The 20165-nt window shown below is 36.4% G+C and overlaps 1 protein-coding gene across 1 annotated transcript; it reads right to left on the bottom strand.

The window, feature by feature from the left end:
- Positions 1-400: 400 nt before the first annotated feature.
- On the bottom strand, positions 401-19934 carry LOC131946796 (xanthine dehydrogenase/oxidase). Its single transcript, XM_059307736.1, has 35 exons — positions 19543-19934; positions 18486-18543; positions 17969-18065; positions 17647-17752; positions 16920-17046; positions 16587-16648; positions 16144-16296; positions 15528-15602; positions 13652-13796; positions 13033-13200; positions 12340-12416; positions 12079-12172; positions 11733-11845; positions 10735-10916; positions 10061-10226; positions 9745-9928; positions 9340-9512; positions 9138-9260; positions 8720-8938; positions 8340-8403; positions 8124-8193; positions 6980-7067; positions 6726-6812; positions 6411-6602; positions 6126-6271; positions 5335-5416; positions 5147-5242; positions 4519-4647; positions 4162-4236; positions 3813-3865; positions 3572-3686; positions 3298-3384; positions 2770-2937; positions 2239-2412; positions 401-583 (listed from the first exon to the last, which is right to left on the bottom strand). The coding sequence occupies exons 1-35, from the start codon at positions 19603-19605 to the stop codon at positions 533-535; spliced, it is 4062 nt and encodes a 1353-aa protein (XP_059163719.1). The 5' UTR covers positions 19606-19934; the 3' UTR covers positions 401-532.
- Positions 19935-20165: the final 231 nt, after the last annotated feature.

Below are 20165 nucleotides of genomic sequence, written 5' to 3'. Positions count from 1 at the left end.
ACTTTCCCTAGCACTATCTAACATGTATTAACTAATACAAAAAACAGTTTTAAGAATCATAATATAATATACATAAAATAAAAATTAACTTAATTTTATTGTAGTACGAATTCCATTACATTTAAAAAAATTGAATGAAACTAGTGTAATGGTTGCATTCTGGTCACCGAGTTTAATACATCCATAATAAATGTGTGATCTACACAGAGTTTAACTTTCCATTATAAAACATAAATTAACTTAACATGCAAACAATTACATTTTATTCAGACAGGAAATCTCTCCAGTTGTGAGATAATTAAACACTGTCTCCTGTTGTTGGTGTAGAGAATGTGTTCTCAAAGAATGACACAAAAATTATCAGTTAATTACATCAATTCAAACTGCTTACACTCTTACAGCTGGTGGCAAAATTAAAGCTGATTATGCGTCTTTATTATTTAAATGTTATCAATTAATGAATTTGTAAACATTTCTGATTAATTAACAATACATTTTTTTTTACTTCTGTGTCCATTTTTGTTCTTGAACATTACAAATCCACAGTCCAAGGTTGATAAGAATCTTCATTAATTTCAGGAAACTAAACGATTGATAAAATAAAAAATAATGATCCATGATAATCAGGAAACTAAACAATTAATAAAACACATGTATGATGATTGATGAGGCAGATAAATATTTGACCTAAATTTAAATTTTTTATGGTGATATTCATTGTATGATGAGATTAGCTCCTAGTTTTGAACAAGAGGTTTATAAGAGCAAAATACAGATAAATTATTATTTTAAATTGATTGTAGGTTTCTGTATAGCATATTTTGTAATTACAATGATAATGCTTTTTACCTGGCTTAAAGATCTAAATAAATCTGTGGTTTGAAGGGCCTAAAGAATTTATACCACCCATACTCTTACCTGGCTTAAAGAGCTAAACTAGTCTGCACAAACCATGTATTTACCTGGCTTAAAGAGCTAAACGAGGCTGGACAAACCATGTACTTACCTGGCTTAAAGAGCTAAATGAGTCTGCACAAGCCATGTATTTATCTGGCTTAAAGAGCTAAACAAGTCTGCACAAGCCATGTATTTACCTGGCTTAAAGAGCTAAATGAGTCTGCACAAGTCATGTATTTACCTGGCTTAAAGAGCTAAACTAGTCTGCACAAACCATGTATTTACCTGGCTTAAAGAGCTAAACTAGTCTGCACAAGCCATGTATTTACCTGGCTTAAAGAGCTAAACTAGTCTGCACAAACCATGTATTTACCTGGCTTAAAGAGCTAAACTAGTCTGCACAAACCATGTATTTACCTGGCTTAAAGAGCTAAACTAGTCTGCACAAACCATGTATTTACCTGGCTTAAAGAGCTAAACTAGTCTGCACAAACTGTGTATTTACCTGGCTTAAAGAGCTAAACTAGTCTGCACAAACCGTGTATTTACCTGGCTTAAAGAGCTAAACTAGTCTGCACAAACCATGTATTTACCTGGCTTAAAGAGCTAAACGAGTCTGCACAAACCATGTATTTACCTGGCTTAAAGAGCTAAACTAGTCTGCACAAACTGTGTATTTACCTGGCTTAAAGAGCTAAACGAGTCTGCACAAACCGTGTATTTACCTGGCTTAAAGAGCTAAACTAGTCTGCACAAACCATGTATTTACCTGGCTTAAAGAGCGAAACGAGTCTGCACAAACCATGTATTTACCTGGCTTAAAGAGCTAAACGAGGCTGGACAAACCATGTATTTACCTGGCTTAAAGAGCTAAACGAGTCTGCACAAACCATGTATTTACCTGGCTTAAAGAGCTAAACGAGTCTGCACAAACCGTGTATTTACCTGGCTTAAAGAGCTAAACTAGTCTGCACAAACCATGTATTTACCTGGCTTAAAGAGCGAAACGAGTCTGCACAAACCATGTATTTACCTGGCTTAAAGAGCTAAACTAGTCTGCACAAACCATGTATTTACCTGGCTTAAAGAGCGAAACGAGTCTGCACAAACCATGTATTTACCTGGCTTAAAGAGCTAAACTAGTCTGCACAAACCATGTATTTACCTGGCTTAAAGAGCGAAACGAGTCTGCACAAACCATGTATTTACCTGGCTTAAAGAGCTAAACTAGTCTGCACAAACCATGTATTTACCTGGCTTAAAGAGCGAAACGAGTCTGCACAAACCATGTATTTACCTGGCTTAAAGAGCTAAACGAGGCTGGACAAACCATGTATTTACCTGGCTTAAAGAGCTAAACGAGTCTGCACAAGCCATGCGTATGTTTGCTGGCAATGCAGGACTGTGTAGAGTAAACCTATTTGACTCTCCTGCATCTTTCCTTGCTGCTCTTATAGCATCCTTGATAGCAAATAATGCAGAGGATGCAAGAAGTAGAGGGGGTTCTCCTATGCCCTATGGATTAAAAGTTTTGAATGTTTTCATTAGTTTGTATTCCAGCAGTCTTGAATTAATGACATAGATAACAAGTTAGGGTACCAGTAGTCTTAATGACACTAGAACAACATGCTCCCAACAAGATCAATGGTTGATAATTTACAGGGTTCCTGTGATGATATTACAACTACTTGTGCCCCTGGGTCTACTTATAGCCATATGGCAACATTTTGGTGCACCTGGATCTAGTTATTACCATGCACCTAAAACATAAGGTGTTTTAAATTACTGTATAACTCTTTAAAGCTGGTATCTGTAAATGGACAGGCACACAACTTGAGTTCTGTCTATATAAAATATGCTAAATTATCTTACCCTAGATGAGAATACAGCTTTAGGATTTGGACTGTCTGGTACAAAATAGACATTAAATTTGGCAGGGATATTTCCAAATGAAGGAATTTTATAGTTTCCTGGGCCTCTGGTTAGGTGAGTTCCATCAGGAGTCACTTTGATGTCTTCCAACAGCATGAGTCCGCAGCCCTGTTTCAGTGATACAATCATTATGGTCATCTGGGTAGTTTTACTTTCTACAGCTTTTATACAATCATTATGGTCACCTGGGTAGTTTTACTTTCTACAGCTTTTATACAATCATTATGGTCACCTGGGTAGTTTTACTTTCTACAGCTTTTATACAATCATTATGGTCACCTGGGTAGTTTTACTTTCTACAGCTTTTATACAATCATTATGGTCACCTGGGTAGTTTTACTTTCTACAGCTTTTATACAATCATTATGGTCATCTGGGTAGTTTTACTTTCTACAGCTTTTATACAATCATTATGATGATTCTACAAATTTAAGGTTAAATAAGAAGTTTCCATGGTAAATCTTGTACCTGTGTAAATGCTCCTTCTATTTGTCCGACATCGATGGCTGGGTTAATGCTTTGGCCTATGTCCATTACAATATCAGTTCGTAGTAGCTGTAAATTGATAACAGTTTTAGATAGTTATATAATAGACTCTATAAAGAATTATAAGCAGGTGGGGGCTCTATTTTTTTGTTTGGACAACTAAAAATTTCTAAATTTTGTTTTCAACAAAACTTTTAAGAAAGTTATTTAGCAATTTTTACAAATATATATCAAAAATATATTGTTAAAAAATGACCTTGTGGTCTCCAGTCAAGCAATCAATCTGCACCTCCGTACAAGCTGCCCCAAAAGTATAGTAGGCAAAGGGCTTTCCAGTATGGGTTTCTATGTCATAACCTACATCTGGGGTTCTAGCAGAAAGTCATACAAAGATTGTTAGCTATAATTATTATAGTCAAAACAAAGTAGAATGTAAAGCTAACATTAAACTGATCCAATCTTGCTACTTCAACAAACTCTGTACAAGTCAAACTTACCCATAGAATCCTGTGGATGACAAGCTCACCCTGTCCAAGAAGGCATCTTTTACCTATAACCAAGCTAACATTAATCAGCAGAAACATCTTTTTTTAATAGTTTAGAAAACTCAAAAAGAATAATGAACTACATCAAAGCTATGTCACTTAGATGTGCACATGTGCTGTCAAACACAACTACTGTAGTGATTGTGTTGATTTTTTTCATCACTTACCCTCATTTAATGGTGTCAGTTTAACTTCACACTGTGATTACATTTTAAGTGTTCCAAGTTTTAATGTTGTAATGGCTTTAATTCTACACATTGTTTATAAAACATGCACTTGTAACTGCATTTAAGTAACATACCCATTCATCCCAGCTGGCTTTTGGCTTGGCTTTTATATAAGGTGATAGTCTGTCTTTCAATGTCTCACAAGCATACTATAAAAAATAATTTGGTACAGTGAAGATTGGAGATGAGCATAAACAGTAACTTTTATTTAAATAAATAAATAACTAAGGTCATCTTAGTATATGATTACATGAATGCAAAATTTAGCCTCTTATTTTCTTTTATTATGTAAGATTTTGATCATGTTGTTATGTGCTGAAGAAGACCTCCACTGTAATTATCCTTAAGTTGTGTGGTAACTAGCACTATCTAAGCTACATACATTTTATTTACTCTGTGATAGCCTATGAATAACATATAAATTGCCAAACCTTGACTGCCATTCCATTTAGATCAGTGCTAACACTGGCTGCTGTTTGAAACGTATTTGGTACGGTGCTTGTAGATGTTTCTTGGATATGAATTCTGGACAGAGGTAACCCAAAAACCTCACTAGCGATCTAAGACAATCAGAAAACATGCTTCCATTAATGTTTTTTGCTCCTAAAATATTTCTATTAATTTTTTTTTATTATTTAAAATTAACTATTTAAAAAAAAAAATCTTTCATAGAAAATTGTCATTAAACAGACAAAATATGACTTGTATAATGTTTGAATAAAAAATACTTGATTATTAACTGATGTTTTGTATGTTACTGTAAAAGAATTCAGTGTATTTTCTATTTTATTCATTAGAAAATGAAACATTGTTGATCACAACTAAAACAAACTCATATGAAAATACATTATTAAAGCTAAAAAAATGTATAAATAAAAGCTAAAAAAATGTATAAATAAATCTAATGAAGCTAAAAAATATACAGAATGTTTGTTGTTTTCTCCCTTTTTCATGAATTATAAACTTTACTTAGGCCTAAACACATTAACAGTTTTAGAAAGTCTAGAAATATGTTTTCATCACAAGAAAGTTCTTTGTTGATAAAATATGATTTCTCACCTGCATAACTTTAATATGTAGCCCCTGGCCCATCTCAATACCAGAATGTGCTATTAGAACTGAACCATCTTTATAAATGTGCACTAAGGCACCAGCCTGAAAAATGTTGAAGATAAAAATATTTTCAGAATGCTTAAGTTAAAACCATATTTGTTGCTATCTACATACTTAAGTAAAAAAAAACTAACCTGATTCATATGTTTAAGAGCAAAAGAAATTCCAAATTTTAGCGGAGTAACAGCAATTCCTTTCTTTTTCCAACGATTTTTTCTAAAAATAAACAGATTAAATAGTGCACATATTATAACATATAAGTCACCACATATAATGACATTATATAACATTTACTTAGACCAAACTCACTTATATTATGTATCATTTATAGGAAATGCCCCCCTCCTCCACAGAGTTTCTTCCAGGCATCTCTTTGAGGGGGGGGGCAAAGCCCTCCCCCAAAAAATTTTTTACCGCCCCCCGAACGAAATGAAATTTATATAATTTATATAGAAAATATATACTTTTAACAGTGTCCGCCCCCCCCCCCCCCCCCCCGAAGAAAGTCTACCGCCCCCCCCCCCCCCCCAAAAATTTCAAGTGCCCCCCCAGAGAAAAAAAGTCTGGAAGAAACACTGCTCCTCCAATAAACTGACACAATTTAGTACATCAAAAGTTTTGTGGACTTAAAATACATGTCTGAATCAATTTTTTGAGAAAACTTCTTGTTGTATCATCATTATTAACTATTGTAAAGTCTTACATTGGATTACAAGGAAGAAAAAATACAAATAGAGAAAAGGTAAGTCAATGATTTTATCTTTGCTCTAGCCACCCTTTTATGTTTGCATCATATAAAATGTGCACATTCCATTTAATGCTAGAACATACATGTGAAAGTAACTTTATTAATGTTATGAAAGATATATATGTATATTTTACAAATATTTGAGTAGTTTCCAAACAATAATCTAAAAATATTTACTCATTGTAATCATCAACTTCCTTCCTTCTATGAATGTAATCACTTTTACTCATACACATGTCCCAACATCTCCTGATGCAGTCTCCACCAGCTGATATGTTAAAGTGTGATACATCTTTAGGTTGGAAAAAGTTTTTTTGTCGAACCTAAAAGTATTAAAACTATTTTTTAAATTTCATTAACAATAAAAAATTTCTAAGTTTACACATGCACAGATATAACTGACATTTTTTCCCCAAAATTATTTGATTTGGGAAATCTAAAGAAACAACATTTTTGAAAAACCTGAACAGGGTCCTCTTTCAGAAAAGCAGCAATATCATCCATTACAGATTCAAGTATAAAATTAGCCTGGACTCCACCAAATCCTCTGAAAGCTGTGTTGGACATAATATTTGTTTTACAGCTTCTCCCAATAACTCGCAAGTTTTCAAAGCGATAGGAGGAATCAGTTTCAAGAACTGCTTTTTCTAATACCTACATTAGAAAAGAAAAACAATACTACTGTAACTACTTATTATTTGAATCTAACATTTTACTGATTGAAATTTTATTGAAAGAAAATTACAAGCCAAATAAACTTAGAGCCTAAAAACTTACTGCAAGGGAAAGATCAACACTGTTTCCACCATTGTTGTATAGCTCTAAATCAAGGGCCATAATCTTTCCATTTGATGTGAAGCCAACCTGAGCAGTTTTGATTTATAAGTGATTAATTTCTTTAAACTAGTGGTAGTTAAGTTCATTTTAATGAATCAGTTTCCTAGCAAATTAATTTGGAGGACAATGTCAGTTACTTTATAAACATCTAAACTTAAAACCTTGTTTGAGAGAACTCTTAAAAGTATACTAACCTTATACACTCCCATAAAAGGATGTCTATTTCCTGTGGCTACCATATCTTCATCTCTTTCAAATATGCAGCGCACTGGTTTTCCTAATCTAAAAAATAATTTAGGTAAATGATAGGCCTAATTTTTAAATGAACTATTGGCTCAAAAAGGTTTAAATTTTGTAAAATAAAGAGTAAGCATAAAAATGTATTTCTGAAAAGAAATCAACAGAGATAATTGAATTTAGTTAGATGTTAGAGAAATACTAGAGAGAATTGAATCTTGAAGGATGTTAGAGAAATACTAGAGAGAATTGAATTTTGTTAGATGTTAGAGAAATACTAGAGAGAATTGAATCTTGTGGATGTTAGAGAAATGCTAGAGAGAATTGAATCTTGAAGGATGTTAGAGAAATACTAGAGAGAATTGAATCTTGTGGATGTTAGAGAAATACTAGAGAGAATTGAATCTTGTGGATGTTAGAGAAATACTAGAGAGAATTGAATTTTGTTAGATGTTAGAGAAATACTAGAGAGAATTGAATCTTGTTGGATGTTAGAGAAATACTAGAGAGAATTGAATCTTGTGGATGTTAGAGAAATACTAGAGAGAATTGAATCTTGTGGATGTTAGAGAAATACTAGAGAGAATTGAATCTTGTGGATGTTAGAGAAATACTAGAGAGAATTGAATCTTGTGGATGTTAGAGAAATACTAGAGAGAATTGAATCTTGTGGATGTTAGAGAAATACTAGAGAGAATTGAATCTTGTGGATGTTAGAGAAATACTAGAGAGAATTGAATCTTGTGGATGTTAGAGAAATACTAGAGAGAATTGAATCTTGTGGATGTTAGAGAAATACTAGAGAGAATTGAATCTTGTGGATGTTAGAGAAATACTAGAGAGAATTGAATCTTGTGGATGTTAGAGAAATACTAGAGAGAATTGAATCTTGTTGGATGTTAGAGAAATACTAGAGAGAATTGAATCTTGTGGATGTTAGAGAAATACTAGAGAGAATTGAATCTTGTGGATGTTAGAGAAATACTAGAGAGAATTGAATCTTGTGGATGTTAGAGAAATACTAGAGAGAATTGAATCTTGTTGGATGTTAGAGAAATACTAGAGAGAATTGAATCTTGTGGATGTTAGAGAAATACTCACTTTCTTGCAGCTACAGCTGTGGGCACAGCACACAAAGCTCCCTGGCTTTCTTTCCCACCAAAACCACCACCTGAATTAACAAAACAATGTTCAAAATTTTCCTTTCTGTCAAAACCTAGCCCTAGAACCACCCAAACACACATAAATCTTAAACATAGAGAAATATTAAATAAATTAAAAAATTAAGTAGATAAAAAATCAATAACCATAACTTACCAATCCTTTTTACTCGTATGACAACTTTATTTAAAGGCACACCTAAAGCCTCTGAAATCTGTGCCTACAAATTGACATAAATGTTAATACATTGTAAAATCATGACACAAAGATTATTTTACTTAAGCACAACAGAAACCTGTTCAGTAAAGCACATGCAAAATTTAGGTCTGATAAAATTAGACTCATGCAGATTTAAATTTTGAGCTGGTAGCTGATAATCATTTAATAATTATGCTTTTTTAGTGCATGATTTAAACCACAATTGTGTAATAATTTATTCTTAAAAAAATTAGAGAATAAATAAATAGCTACTACATACAAAATCGTAAGTAATGTTAACTCTTTCAAGCAGTTATAAATTTTTAAAAATAACCAACCTGTACTTCTGAGGGATTCTGGGTAGATGTAAACACCTCCACTTCCTTATCTTCTCTAGGGAAAACTCTGGTGGACATAGTTTCCAGGTAGAAATGATTCTGTCCATTGATTCTAACACTCCCCTCTAGGGTGTGATCACAGGATTTAAATCCCTCTTCAACATTACCAATGGTCAAAGTTTTTTCAGGATTGAAAAATGACTTGTGTTTGATAGCATCCTGTATTTTTTAAATTAAAAAAAAGTGTGTTACAATTCTATTGTTATTTATTTAAGGACATTTTTAAAATGTTCATATCTGCAATTTTTAATACTTTGCTGTTAACTACATTACAATTTAATATGACTTAAAATTGTTACAATTTTAGTCTGCTACTTTAATGAAACTGATGTAAATTTTATACTACAATGAAACCAACATTCATGGTGATGATCAGAGGTCTTTTCTCCTCATATTCCACCTTCACAAGTTTAGCTGCACTTCTAGCATGATCATGGGTATCAGCAACAATGGCACCAATTATCTGCCCCTGACAGGTCACCTAAAAACAATCAATATGTTAATAGCATAGACAGTTTATTAAAAAAGGAATTCTACAACTACAGGAACAATATTCTAACCTCAGTGTCTTCAAAGATCTTAGGCATGACTATCCCCAAGTGGTTAGCACCTGGGACATCCTTGGCAGACACAAAATCTACAACACCTGGGGCATTCAGAGCAGCAGAGGGGTCAATGCTGAGTATCTTAGCATAAGCTTTGGTACTGGTCACAAGCGACATGAAGAGTTCTCCTGTTTATTGAGGTACATTTATAATACGGTTAATGACATATTTTATTGTCAAAATAATAAAATACAGTTAAAACTCAACACAAATGAACTAAGTTTAACTTAAAATTATACTGGTTGAGTTAATGCTTTATTTGACAAATCAAACATTTAAAAAAATAACCCATGATAACCATAATTGTTTCATGTCTTCATATAAAAACAGTGTGTGAAATGTTCAATGTTTTGAACTAACCCTCCTCTGGTGCCATATCATCAATATAGACAGCCTCTCCAGTGCTCTGCTGTAAAGCTGACAAATGGACATTGGATTTCCCAACACACTCTAATGATTCTCTAGAATCTGTTCCTCCCACCACCTGCATCGAGGTACTTGTTGAAGCTTCCAATGGCTGAATTGAACTCAGGTCTAGGAAATTCTTTTTAAAAAAAAGTTAAAACTTGTATTGCATGAAATAGCATGTCAATTCAATAATAATCGGAATTATATTTAGTATAGTCAGTGCATCATCAATTTTGTTACAGAAGAATAATGATTAAAAATTACTCACACGGGTTCTGTGTATTTTCTCGTAGACGTAGACATAAAACTTGAAGAAAAAACTCATGGTCAATGCCCGTCTGTATTCTACAACACCACCAGGTGCCCCTGGTGTCAGTGGCAGGTCAGCAGACAACAAGTCACAAACTTTAGTCACCAGCTTGTCATTCCATTCACTAGTTAAAACAGTGACACAATATAGTCACAAACTTTAGTCACCAATTTGTCATTCCATTCACTAGTCAAAACAGTGACACAATATACAGTCACAAACTTTAGTCACCAACTTGTCATTCCATTCACTAGTCAAAACAGTAACACATATTTATATTTTCTTTTTTTGAAAAAATCAAGATAGTTAAAAAATTGGAATTCAATGTCCAAAGAGGATGCAAGGGAGGTAAGTATCCAATTATGTGTTTAACATTTTATTTTAATGTCTATTTTGTACACAGCTAAGTATGATCTGAGAGAACAGTTTATTTTCCTTACCCAACTTCAAAGAACATGAGAAGATAATATCAATTTCCACTTAATCATCTATGTCTATCTACTGTGGGGCGATTTATTTTCTTCACTTTTTATCTGTATAATTTGACTTGCGTTTTTGCAAACACATACTGCTAACCATCAGCGACCTAACAGACTCAAGCACACAACCCTTGACAGCCCATGTCAACCTACTCTCCTATAACACTTTCCATTGCCTTGCTTGCAAGTAGAGTTTTGATCCCCATCCCTCCATAAGCCAGTGTCAAGCCTGTGATCTTGTTAGCCTCTGATATGGTCACCATCATACCTGCATTAACTAGGGATATGTCATCATCCTTCCGATTGGCCTGTTTGTAACCGTTAAAAAACTGGCCCTGAAACATTGATTGTAAATTGGTTGTAAGTCATTATAATGTTGAAATAATTATTGGTATTAGGAATTAAGACTTAAATGTTTTACCTTCTTGGTATAAGGAATTATGATTTAAATATTTTACCTTCTTGGTATAGGGAATTGAGACGTAAATTTTTTACATTCTTGGTATAGAGAATTGTGATTTAAATATTTCACCTTCTTGGTATAGGGAATTGTGATTTAAATATTTCACCTTCTTGGTATAGGGAATTGTGATTTAAATATCACCTTCTTGGTATAGGGAATTGTGATTTAAATATTTTACCTTCTTGGTATAGGGAATTGTGATTTAAATATTTCACCTTCTTGGTATAGGGTATTGTGATTTAAATATTTCACCTTCTTGGTATAGGGAATTGTGATTTAAATATCACTTTCTTGGTATAGAGAATTGTGATTTAAATATTTTACCTTCTTGGTATAGGGAATTGTGATTTAAATATTACCCCTTCTTGGTATAGGGAATTGTGATTTAAATATTTCACCTTCTTGGTATAGGGAATTGTGATTTAAATATCACCTTCTTGGTATAGAGAATTGTGATTTAAATATTTCACCTTCTTGGTATAGGGAATTGTGATTTAAATATCACCTTCTTGGTATAGAGAATTGTGATTTAAATATTTCACCTTCTTGGAATAGGGAATTGTGATTTAAATATCACCTTCTTGGTATAGAGAATTGTGATTTAAATATTTCACCTTCTTGGTATAGGGAATTGTGATTTAAATATTTCACCTTCTTGGTATAGGGAATTGTGACTTAAATATTTCACCTTCTTGGTGTAGGGTATTGTGATTGACACCAAGATCTCATCTTCTGCCACTGATGTTTGTCTGTAGCCACAGAAGAAGTTCTTGTCTATTTTTAAAACTCTGCGACCTCTTTCTGTTCCAGGAAAGAACAAGAACTCCAGTAAGGACTTTTTAAAATTATCTTGAGAAAAAGCATACATTAAAATACAAATTTAGGTCCTAATATTTAATTTTTAAAACTTGTAGTTCAAACATCCTAAAAGTAGTCTTGCTTACATTAAAACTTAGGATTTAAGAAAAAAATTAATGATTATCTTTGCCCAAACAAAACACATTTCAGGGGAAAATAATAAACAATTTACTCACCTTTAGATTGGACCACAGCTGAAGTCCCAGAGGCCAAAAACAGGGGGTTTAGGTCTGATATTGGACTTGCAGTCATTATATTCCCAGCAACTGACTTTAAATTCATTCAATTTAAAATGTTATAATTTTACTAATGTTTAATCCTCTTAAATATAATTTCTGCGTAAAATTTGTTTGGTGTACCAGAGAGTAAATATTTGCCCATACGGTCATAGAATTAAATGTGTTTAAACAGAACCCTTTTTAAAAAAAATAACTCACAGCTACATTCCTGATCTGGTGACTGGCAAACCATTTCAACATCTCAGCCATAGCCACAAAAACGCCCACTTGATACTCTGTAAACACATTCTTGTTAAACATTGTTGCACGTGTATTTATTTCAAGACTTTAGGTGGAACTACAGAATACTTCATTACACGAGTTTGACAGAAACATTAGAGAAAGTTGACAGTGTGAGTGTAGGCTAAATTACCTGTTTTTTTTTATACACGACGAAAAGCATATTTTTGTTGAGTGGTGTGGGGGTGGGGACCTTAGCAGTGTTGTCTAAAACATCTGCTAAAATTTGCTATTTTAAATTTTTTATGTACACAAATAGCAGACTGTCAGACACACTAACATTAACAATATCAGACTAACAACAAGTTAACTACAATCCCTCTTTCCCCCACCCTCACACACATATGGAAATCCAAAACACATAAATATTGGAATACTGGCACTAAAAAACTTTACTATTGGGGGGGAGGAGCTAAGCATTTTAATTTAATGGCACTTAGGTCTAAGACTTGACAGCTGTAATGCAAGAAATGTAAAATGAAAAATCTCATGATTGTGTTTATCTTAACAATGACAAGAGCTGGCCAGATTTTTCCCCAAAGGAAGGCTAATTTAGATCTAATGGCGTTTATTTAAGGGTAGGGGGGTTGGAGTGCACAGGCGTAGAATTACCAGGTAGAGAGTTGATTGACCTCAGAAGTTCCTCGTGTAGCTGTGAGAGTGTGACCGAGGCCCCGACCCTCAGACCATCTGGCACGTGCGACAGGGTGAGCAGTTCTTTGACCTGCGTGGCTGACACTAGGACTGGGTACTTCATGTTCTTGAACTTTGTCTCGATCCCTATGGAGCACAAGAATAAAGTTTTTACCTTAGACCATAGTATGGTTGAATATTCAATCAATAAAAGGATCGGATACAGTTAGTGCACTTTTAATGGGTTTTTATTAAAAGACTTCAGAGCCGCAATCCTGACGGTTTAAACACGTTGTTACACGATAATCCCGGCTCCGACATGTCTGATCAGTGATCAGTTATCAGTGACATATTTTTTTATAAAGAAAAGCTTAAAACTGAGGATGGATTTTTGGGAGACGCTGTACACTCTGTGGTGTACATTAATTTCGTCCTGTGGTGAGTGGGAATCTTATGGCGGGAGAGGGGGAGGCGACTATGAAAGTACAAGAGTTTTTCATCCTAAATCGAGGGGTTATCTTACGTTGTAACAATTTTTATTTTCATGTATACGATTGTATTTTACCTACTTCCGTATTGCCAGCCATAATTATCTTACCTATTTCCGTATTTCCGACCATAATTTTAGCCTTAGGATATTTAGCCTTCAGGTTGAGAAGTTGTTCTAATGTCTGGGGCTGTACCCAGGCGACATTTCCGTTAGAGAAGTGAAGCGAGTCTCTGTGGTATTTCTGGTAGTTCACCTGAGTATATACAAGAAACAGTTGAAAGGTCAACAGGTCTTTGAGCTGTTCACTAAAGCATGTTAAATGCAACTGTATAAAATCTATGCCAGCCCAAAATTAGCTGGTTCTATGTTGGGTCTGGATTAAACCGTATACGACCAGAGCACCGTTTACATGTTTCTTTGACCCCCTCCCCATCAAGAGGCGTAGAGACCTATTCCGGCGCCCGGGGCGGACTATCAATTTTTCGCCCTCTCCCTCCCATTTCTATATATAGTTATTCCTGTCTGTGAAAATGCACACCCCCCCCCCTACCAGCTGGAAAGGATTATGGTGCTACTTACTAGTTACTATCCCGTAACATTTTCTATTTCCTTGTCACAAAATTGATATAGAAAACAGTTAAATCAGTGTGTAAAAAACCTTGTAGTCGGTTTATTTTGGTAACTTTGATATTTCGATACTTCGGCTTAAAATGAGCTATAAAATTTAATGTTTCTACCCCTTTTGGCGCCCCTTGGGGTCGGCGCCCTGGGCGGCCGCCCCACCCGCCCTCCCCTAGTTACACCACTGCTCCCATCTTTCCAAGGGAGGCAAACAACTTTTAATACATGCTAGTAAAAAACCATTGACGACATTCTAATGAACAGTAACGCGCCTCTATGATTATAATCACCCGTATGAATCGCCTGTATGAATGAATTGACGGACCAAAACTAGCGTAGGGTGATGGACTGAGTGGATCGTTACAGTCAGGGCAGAAATCTCGAGCCTCTGTATATATTAGGGTAGGCAAGTGGCGTCGCTAGGTCGGGTGTCACCCGGCGCGGTACCTCATGGTGTCACCCCCCTCCCCACCAAAAGGAATATATATATATATATATATATATATATATATATATATATATATATATATATATATATATATATATATATGCCTTTGGTGTATACCCCAGCCATTTTACCAAAATGGCGAGAATTTTTGCACACATAATTTTAATCCACCATTTAATTCAAACGGGAAAAAAACAAAGTTTTCGTTGTAAATTATTAAATGTAGTGTCATCCCACCCCGGTCATTCATTGACTAATAAGTTATTGAAAATATTTTAACTAAACGTTTCTCTCCTCTGTAAATTTTGCAGTTGGAATCAACCCCCCCCCTTGGGGTGATAGCTTTAAAGTGTTCACAGTTAATAGTAAAGATGTTTGTCTATAGGTGGTTATTAATACAGCTCGATGTAACACTGTTTTACCTGTAATTAGCAGGTTTATATAATGGTGTCTCCCCCCCCTCCCTTCCACGCCCCTTGTCTGAATCGTCAAGAAATGACAAAAAAAAGCATATTTCTTCTATAGGTTTTGCAAATTTTTGTCTTGGTGTCACCCCACCCCTACACGGTGTCATCCGGTGCGGCCCGTACCCCCGCCCCTGCCTCGCAAGGCCTCTGGGGTAGGCATTTAGTTTTGTTATGGCAAAATTGCTTAAACCAGCAAAATAACATTGAATTCCCTTACAGCTGTTAATGGGATCCAGCAACATACATGATGGAGTTGTCTAGATTTGAACATAACAAGAACCCAAATGATCGAGTGAAAGATATCGCTTCATAAAAAGCGAGTCAAAACTGACTCAAAACATAACACGTCTATTGGTATCAACCCCACCTTTATTTTCTCGCACGCGTCCATATTTGAATGGTACAAAACACGGACAAGGTATGAGAACAAGACTCATGGTCCGCTTACCTTTAGGTCAGGTGGAAATATCGGCTCTTGGTTAGGATTATAAGGCTTTAGGTTATCTATCTTTGGTCCAATGATCTGTAGGATGTTGATTCATGTTGATTACATAATCATGCACACAAGACAACAACAGGTGAATGACTCTATATGTATCTCTATCAAAACAGCGTTAGAATGCAGGCTTCTGTGAAAAATTCATCACCCGCTTTATAAACAAATGGTATCTTTTAGGGCAGATGAAGTAGAGTTAATCTGATGTATTTTTCAAAGGCTCAAAACAAAAAAAGCCACCCGCACACCGTCACTGTACTTTATCACTCACCCCTATCACCAGGCTGTAGTTAAAGTGCGCACATTTTTTTCAAAATAATTTTGCCGCAATTTTGATAAGTTCTCGCGAGGTTATAGATTTCTAGTTACGATATGTTACCGATGCCAAAATACAAAATACAGGTGCAAAACTTAAACGTGATGAGACGGAACTATTTTATTTCTCCAACATAGATTAAGAATACAGGCCGGGATATAATAAATAACAGTTGCGAGGGATCTACATCATAGATCGATGTATAGTCTGTGACCTATCACGTGAGCTCAGGCTAGCGAATCATTTTGTTACCTCCAATCTGTGGCGTGTAGCACAGTCTGTGACGTCATCACCACCGTTAGTGACGCTGCCATTCACGTGACCGTTGCTGGCACTACCATTAGCTACGATCTGATTCGAACTTTTATTTTGGCAGCAGTTCTCGCCCATGGCACATTTGAACTCCTGAAGACGAAAGTGAATTAAAGTTAACAAATGGGTTCACTGGTAAATTTGGATAACACAGATGTGTTCATCGTCCGGTTAGCATTCTAGAGGCCATCAAGGTCAAAGGTGACGTGATACCAAGCAAATAAGAGAGAAGTAAATTTCTTCATTGCAATTAAAATTTATTTGAAAGGATCCAGAATCTTTCAATGTAAATAACCAAGGTACAAGTTCAAAATCGGTTAAAAAAAAAATAAAAAATAAAAATAAACCTTAGTAAAGGTTCAGAATCGGTCCCAAAAAAATACCTTAGTAAAAGTTCTAAATCCGTCTAAGATGGCCCTGTAACCTGTACAGCGACATAGATTCCCTGGAACATTTAAAATAGTTATGGAAGACGGTTTTTAGTGGGGTAAGAGGTTGTAGTTTCTAAAAATGTTAGATGGTGTGTGGCAATGTTACATAACACGAGGTAGGGGTGGGAACCAATGTTTACATTTTGTGTGTGTTTTAACGTGCACGATTCCTTGTTGAAAAAGCTGGGCTGTGGGCGTAAACCATGTTAATTATAAATCATTTAAAAACTAGAATCAGAATTTATGAAACAAAAATCCCAAAATTGGGCTAGATATGAAACAAACCATCAAAGTATTCTTCCATCTCCCTGGTGGTTGGGTTGTTGTTGTTCCTCAGTAGCGTGTACATGCTCATCACAATGCCGGGGGTGCAGAAACCACACTGTGACCCGTGGAACCTAGCGATCCTCTCCTGGTGGTGGTACAGCATAACATCATCATCATACATGGCGGTGGTACAGCATAACAACATCATCATACATGGTGGTGTGAGAACATAACAACATCATTCGACATGGAGGTGATAGAACATACCAACATCATCATACATGGAGGTGTTAGAACATAACAACATCATCAGACATGGAGGTTTAAACATTTCAACATCTACTGGGTGTATGTCAGCTACCTGTACTGGGTGTATGTCAGCTACCTGTACTGGGTGTATGTTGGCTACCTGTACTGGGCGTATGTTGTCTACCTGTACTGTATGTTGGCTACCTGTACTGTATGTTGGCTACCTGTACTGGGCGTATGTTGGCTACCTGTACTGTATGTTGGCTACCTGTACTGGGTGTATGTCAGCTACCTGTACTGGGTGTATGTTGGCTACCTGTACTGGGCGTATGTTGTCTACCTGTACTGTATGTTGGCTACCTGTACTGTATGTTGGCTACCTGTACTGGGCGTATGTTGGCTACCTGTACTGTATGTTGGCTACCTGTACTGGGTGTATGTTGGCTACCTGTACTGGGTGTATGTTGGCTACCTGTACTGGACGTATGTTGGCTACCTGTACGGGGTGTATGTTGCTGAGGTTCCCTATCCCCTCCACTGTGGTCACAGCCAGTCCGTGCATGGAGCAGACGGGAGCCAGACAGGCGTTGATGCTATAGTGTGTAAGGAAGTCAAGGGAAATAATGCGCTCTGTGAACTTTTTAGACCATGTAATGACGTGTGTACATATTTGTGTGTGTACTTGTACTTTGTTGTAAGATACATAAAGGTGTTTGTACATGTACAATTTGATTACATATCCACGTGTAGGCCTATAAACAAGTGTGTAAAGTTGTATGTACATATGTATGCACGCTACACCGTAACCAAAAGGATATTTGATTTGATTCTTCTCAGGCTCATATTCAGACACCATGACTGTGCAGGCACCACATCCGCCTTCTCCACAGCCGAGTTTACTTCCGGTCAGTCGGACTGTACTCAAGGTCAAGGCCAACGCTACGTCATATTTTTAAACGTTAACTCTGTCTAGTGATTCAACTAATTCTGTTCTGCTAAGATTACAACTACTAACATTATCTCGTTAAGTTGTGTTGATGTTGTGTTTCCGTTTGGCGACTTATGGAACACTGTCCTAAACTTTGTCTCATACTATAAATAGCTTGCATTGTTTACCATCACTAAACAAAACCTTAACCAAGCACAATATTTACAACCAGGCCGGAACCACTTGTATTAATGTCAGTGTTTCTTCCAGACTTTTTCTCCGGGGGGGGGGGGGGGCGGTAGACTTTCTTCGGGGGGGGGGGGGGGGCGGACACTGTTACGAAGAGATGCCTGGAAAAAACTCTGATTAATGTTAGCGCCCCCTAACGGGGACAAGGTCAAGGATACGTTTGGTGCGGAGGTAGGTCAGGAGCGTCATCTCGGGGTCCACGTTACCATCTTCCACCTAGGGAAAAACATGAGCAATAGGTTAACGCTATGTTGTTAGTATGTGTCGCCAACTTTCATCTCGGGAAAGAGATGAGCAATAGTTAAAACAGGTGTTACGTTGCTTTAGCATGTGTCGCCAACTTTAATCTAGGGAAAGACATCAGCAGTAGATAAAACAGGTGTTACGTTGTTAGTATGTGAAACTATGTGTCACCAACTTTCACATAGAAATGGGCTGACAACTCCACATTTATTTTTTAACTGCCTTTTGGTGTTCTCTCAAGCTGATTGCAAGAGTAGCCTGTGTCAGCATCGAGTTTCTTTGTCATGTATTGTTTGGTTTATTTGGGGGAGGGGGGGTGGAGCACCCAGAAGAAAGTCTACCGCCCCCTCCCCCCCCCCCCCCCCCCAACGAAACGAAAATTATATAGAAAATATATACTTTTAACAGTGTCCGCCCTCCCCCCGAGAATTTCAAGTGCCCCCCCCCCTCCTCGGAGAAAAAAGTCTGGAAGAAACACTGGTTATCACCCACAGTGGAAACCCTGCACATTAGGGGTCAATTGTTCAGTCCTCTCAATTTTAGTGTATTGGTTATGTGTGCCGGGTAGATGAGGCTCGATAGCTCCAGTCTACGGCGATCTTGAAGAGGGGGGGGGGAGATTAGCAACACTCTCAGTCCAATGTAAACTTTGGTAAACATACGGGAAATTTTGGTGACCCAAGAGCTAACTTTGGTGACCCTAGAGCTAACTTTGGAGACCCTAGAGCTACCTTTGGTGACCCTAGATCTAACTTTGGTGACCCAAGATCAAACTTTGATGACCCAAAAGCTAACTTTGGTTACCCTAGAGCTAACTTTAGTGACCCTAGAGCTAGAAATTTTGCTTTAGCTGGAGTTGACAATTTGCTTTTGCTACTTTCAGTAAATATTTGTAGATACATGTTTATAAATGAATTTCTAGAAGTTGTTAAAATGACCACAGTTAAGACGAAATGAAGTAACACTTCTTACCTTGACCCCGTTCACGTAAAACACAAGTACACTTGAAGTGGCTATCCCCTCGACCAGTGCCATTCCCACACTTGGACGAACCTTCTGATGGAAGCAGATCTTCTGTAGCAGTGAGCTTGTCGTGTGCTGGGGCCAGGCTAAAGCAGATGTTGGATCAGCAGAAGATGCGGGTGTTTAATTTGGATTCTCATACAATTAACCGCGCATTTCAGCTCTGCTTTTATTAGCTGATTATGTTAGTGGCTGTTTAAAAAAACAGCTTACCACAATAGTCGATTGTTTGTTAGTGATTTTTTTTCTATGGGGATATTTTATATTTCGTAGAGACCTACCTAGTAGTAGTCAGTGGTAAAAAGTTACTTCTGAGATGGAAATTAGCAACCGTGAAGTAAGTCGGAACAAATTCAGCTATTATCTTATAAACAAGATAGAGACCTTGACCTTTCCAAGTTTCTATTCACCAGTACAGGCTGGCGTTGGGGGTGGGGGGGGGGGGGCTGGGTTTAGTTTACTTTTGTAGGACTATGTATTAGTACCGGCATTAAACAGGGGAGGATTGAACGGGGCGCTGGCTGGAGATTTTGGGGGCCCCTGTAATATTTTGTACTTTTTAAAATTCAGAG

The sequence above is a fragment of the Physella acuta genome, unplaced genomic scaffold (assembly GCF_028476545.2).
Source record: "Physella acuta isolate Inbredline_101_S28 unplaced genomic scaffold, ASM2847654v3 ptg000571l, whole genome shotgun sequence".
NCBI classification, from domain to species: Eukaryota; Metazoa; Mollusca; class Gastropoda; family Physidae; genus Physella; species Physella acuta.
Note: the sequence above shows the minus strand (reverse complement) of the source record. Positions and strands in the feature narration are given on the sequence as shown.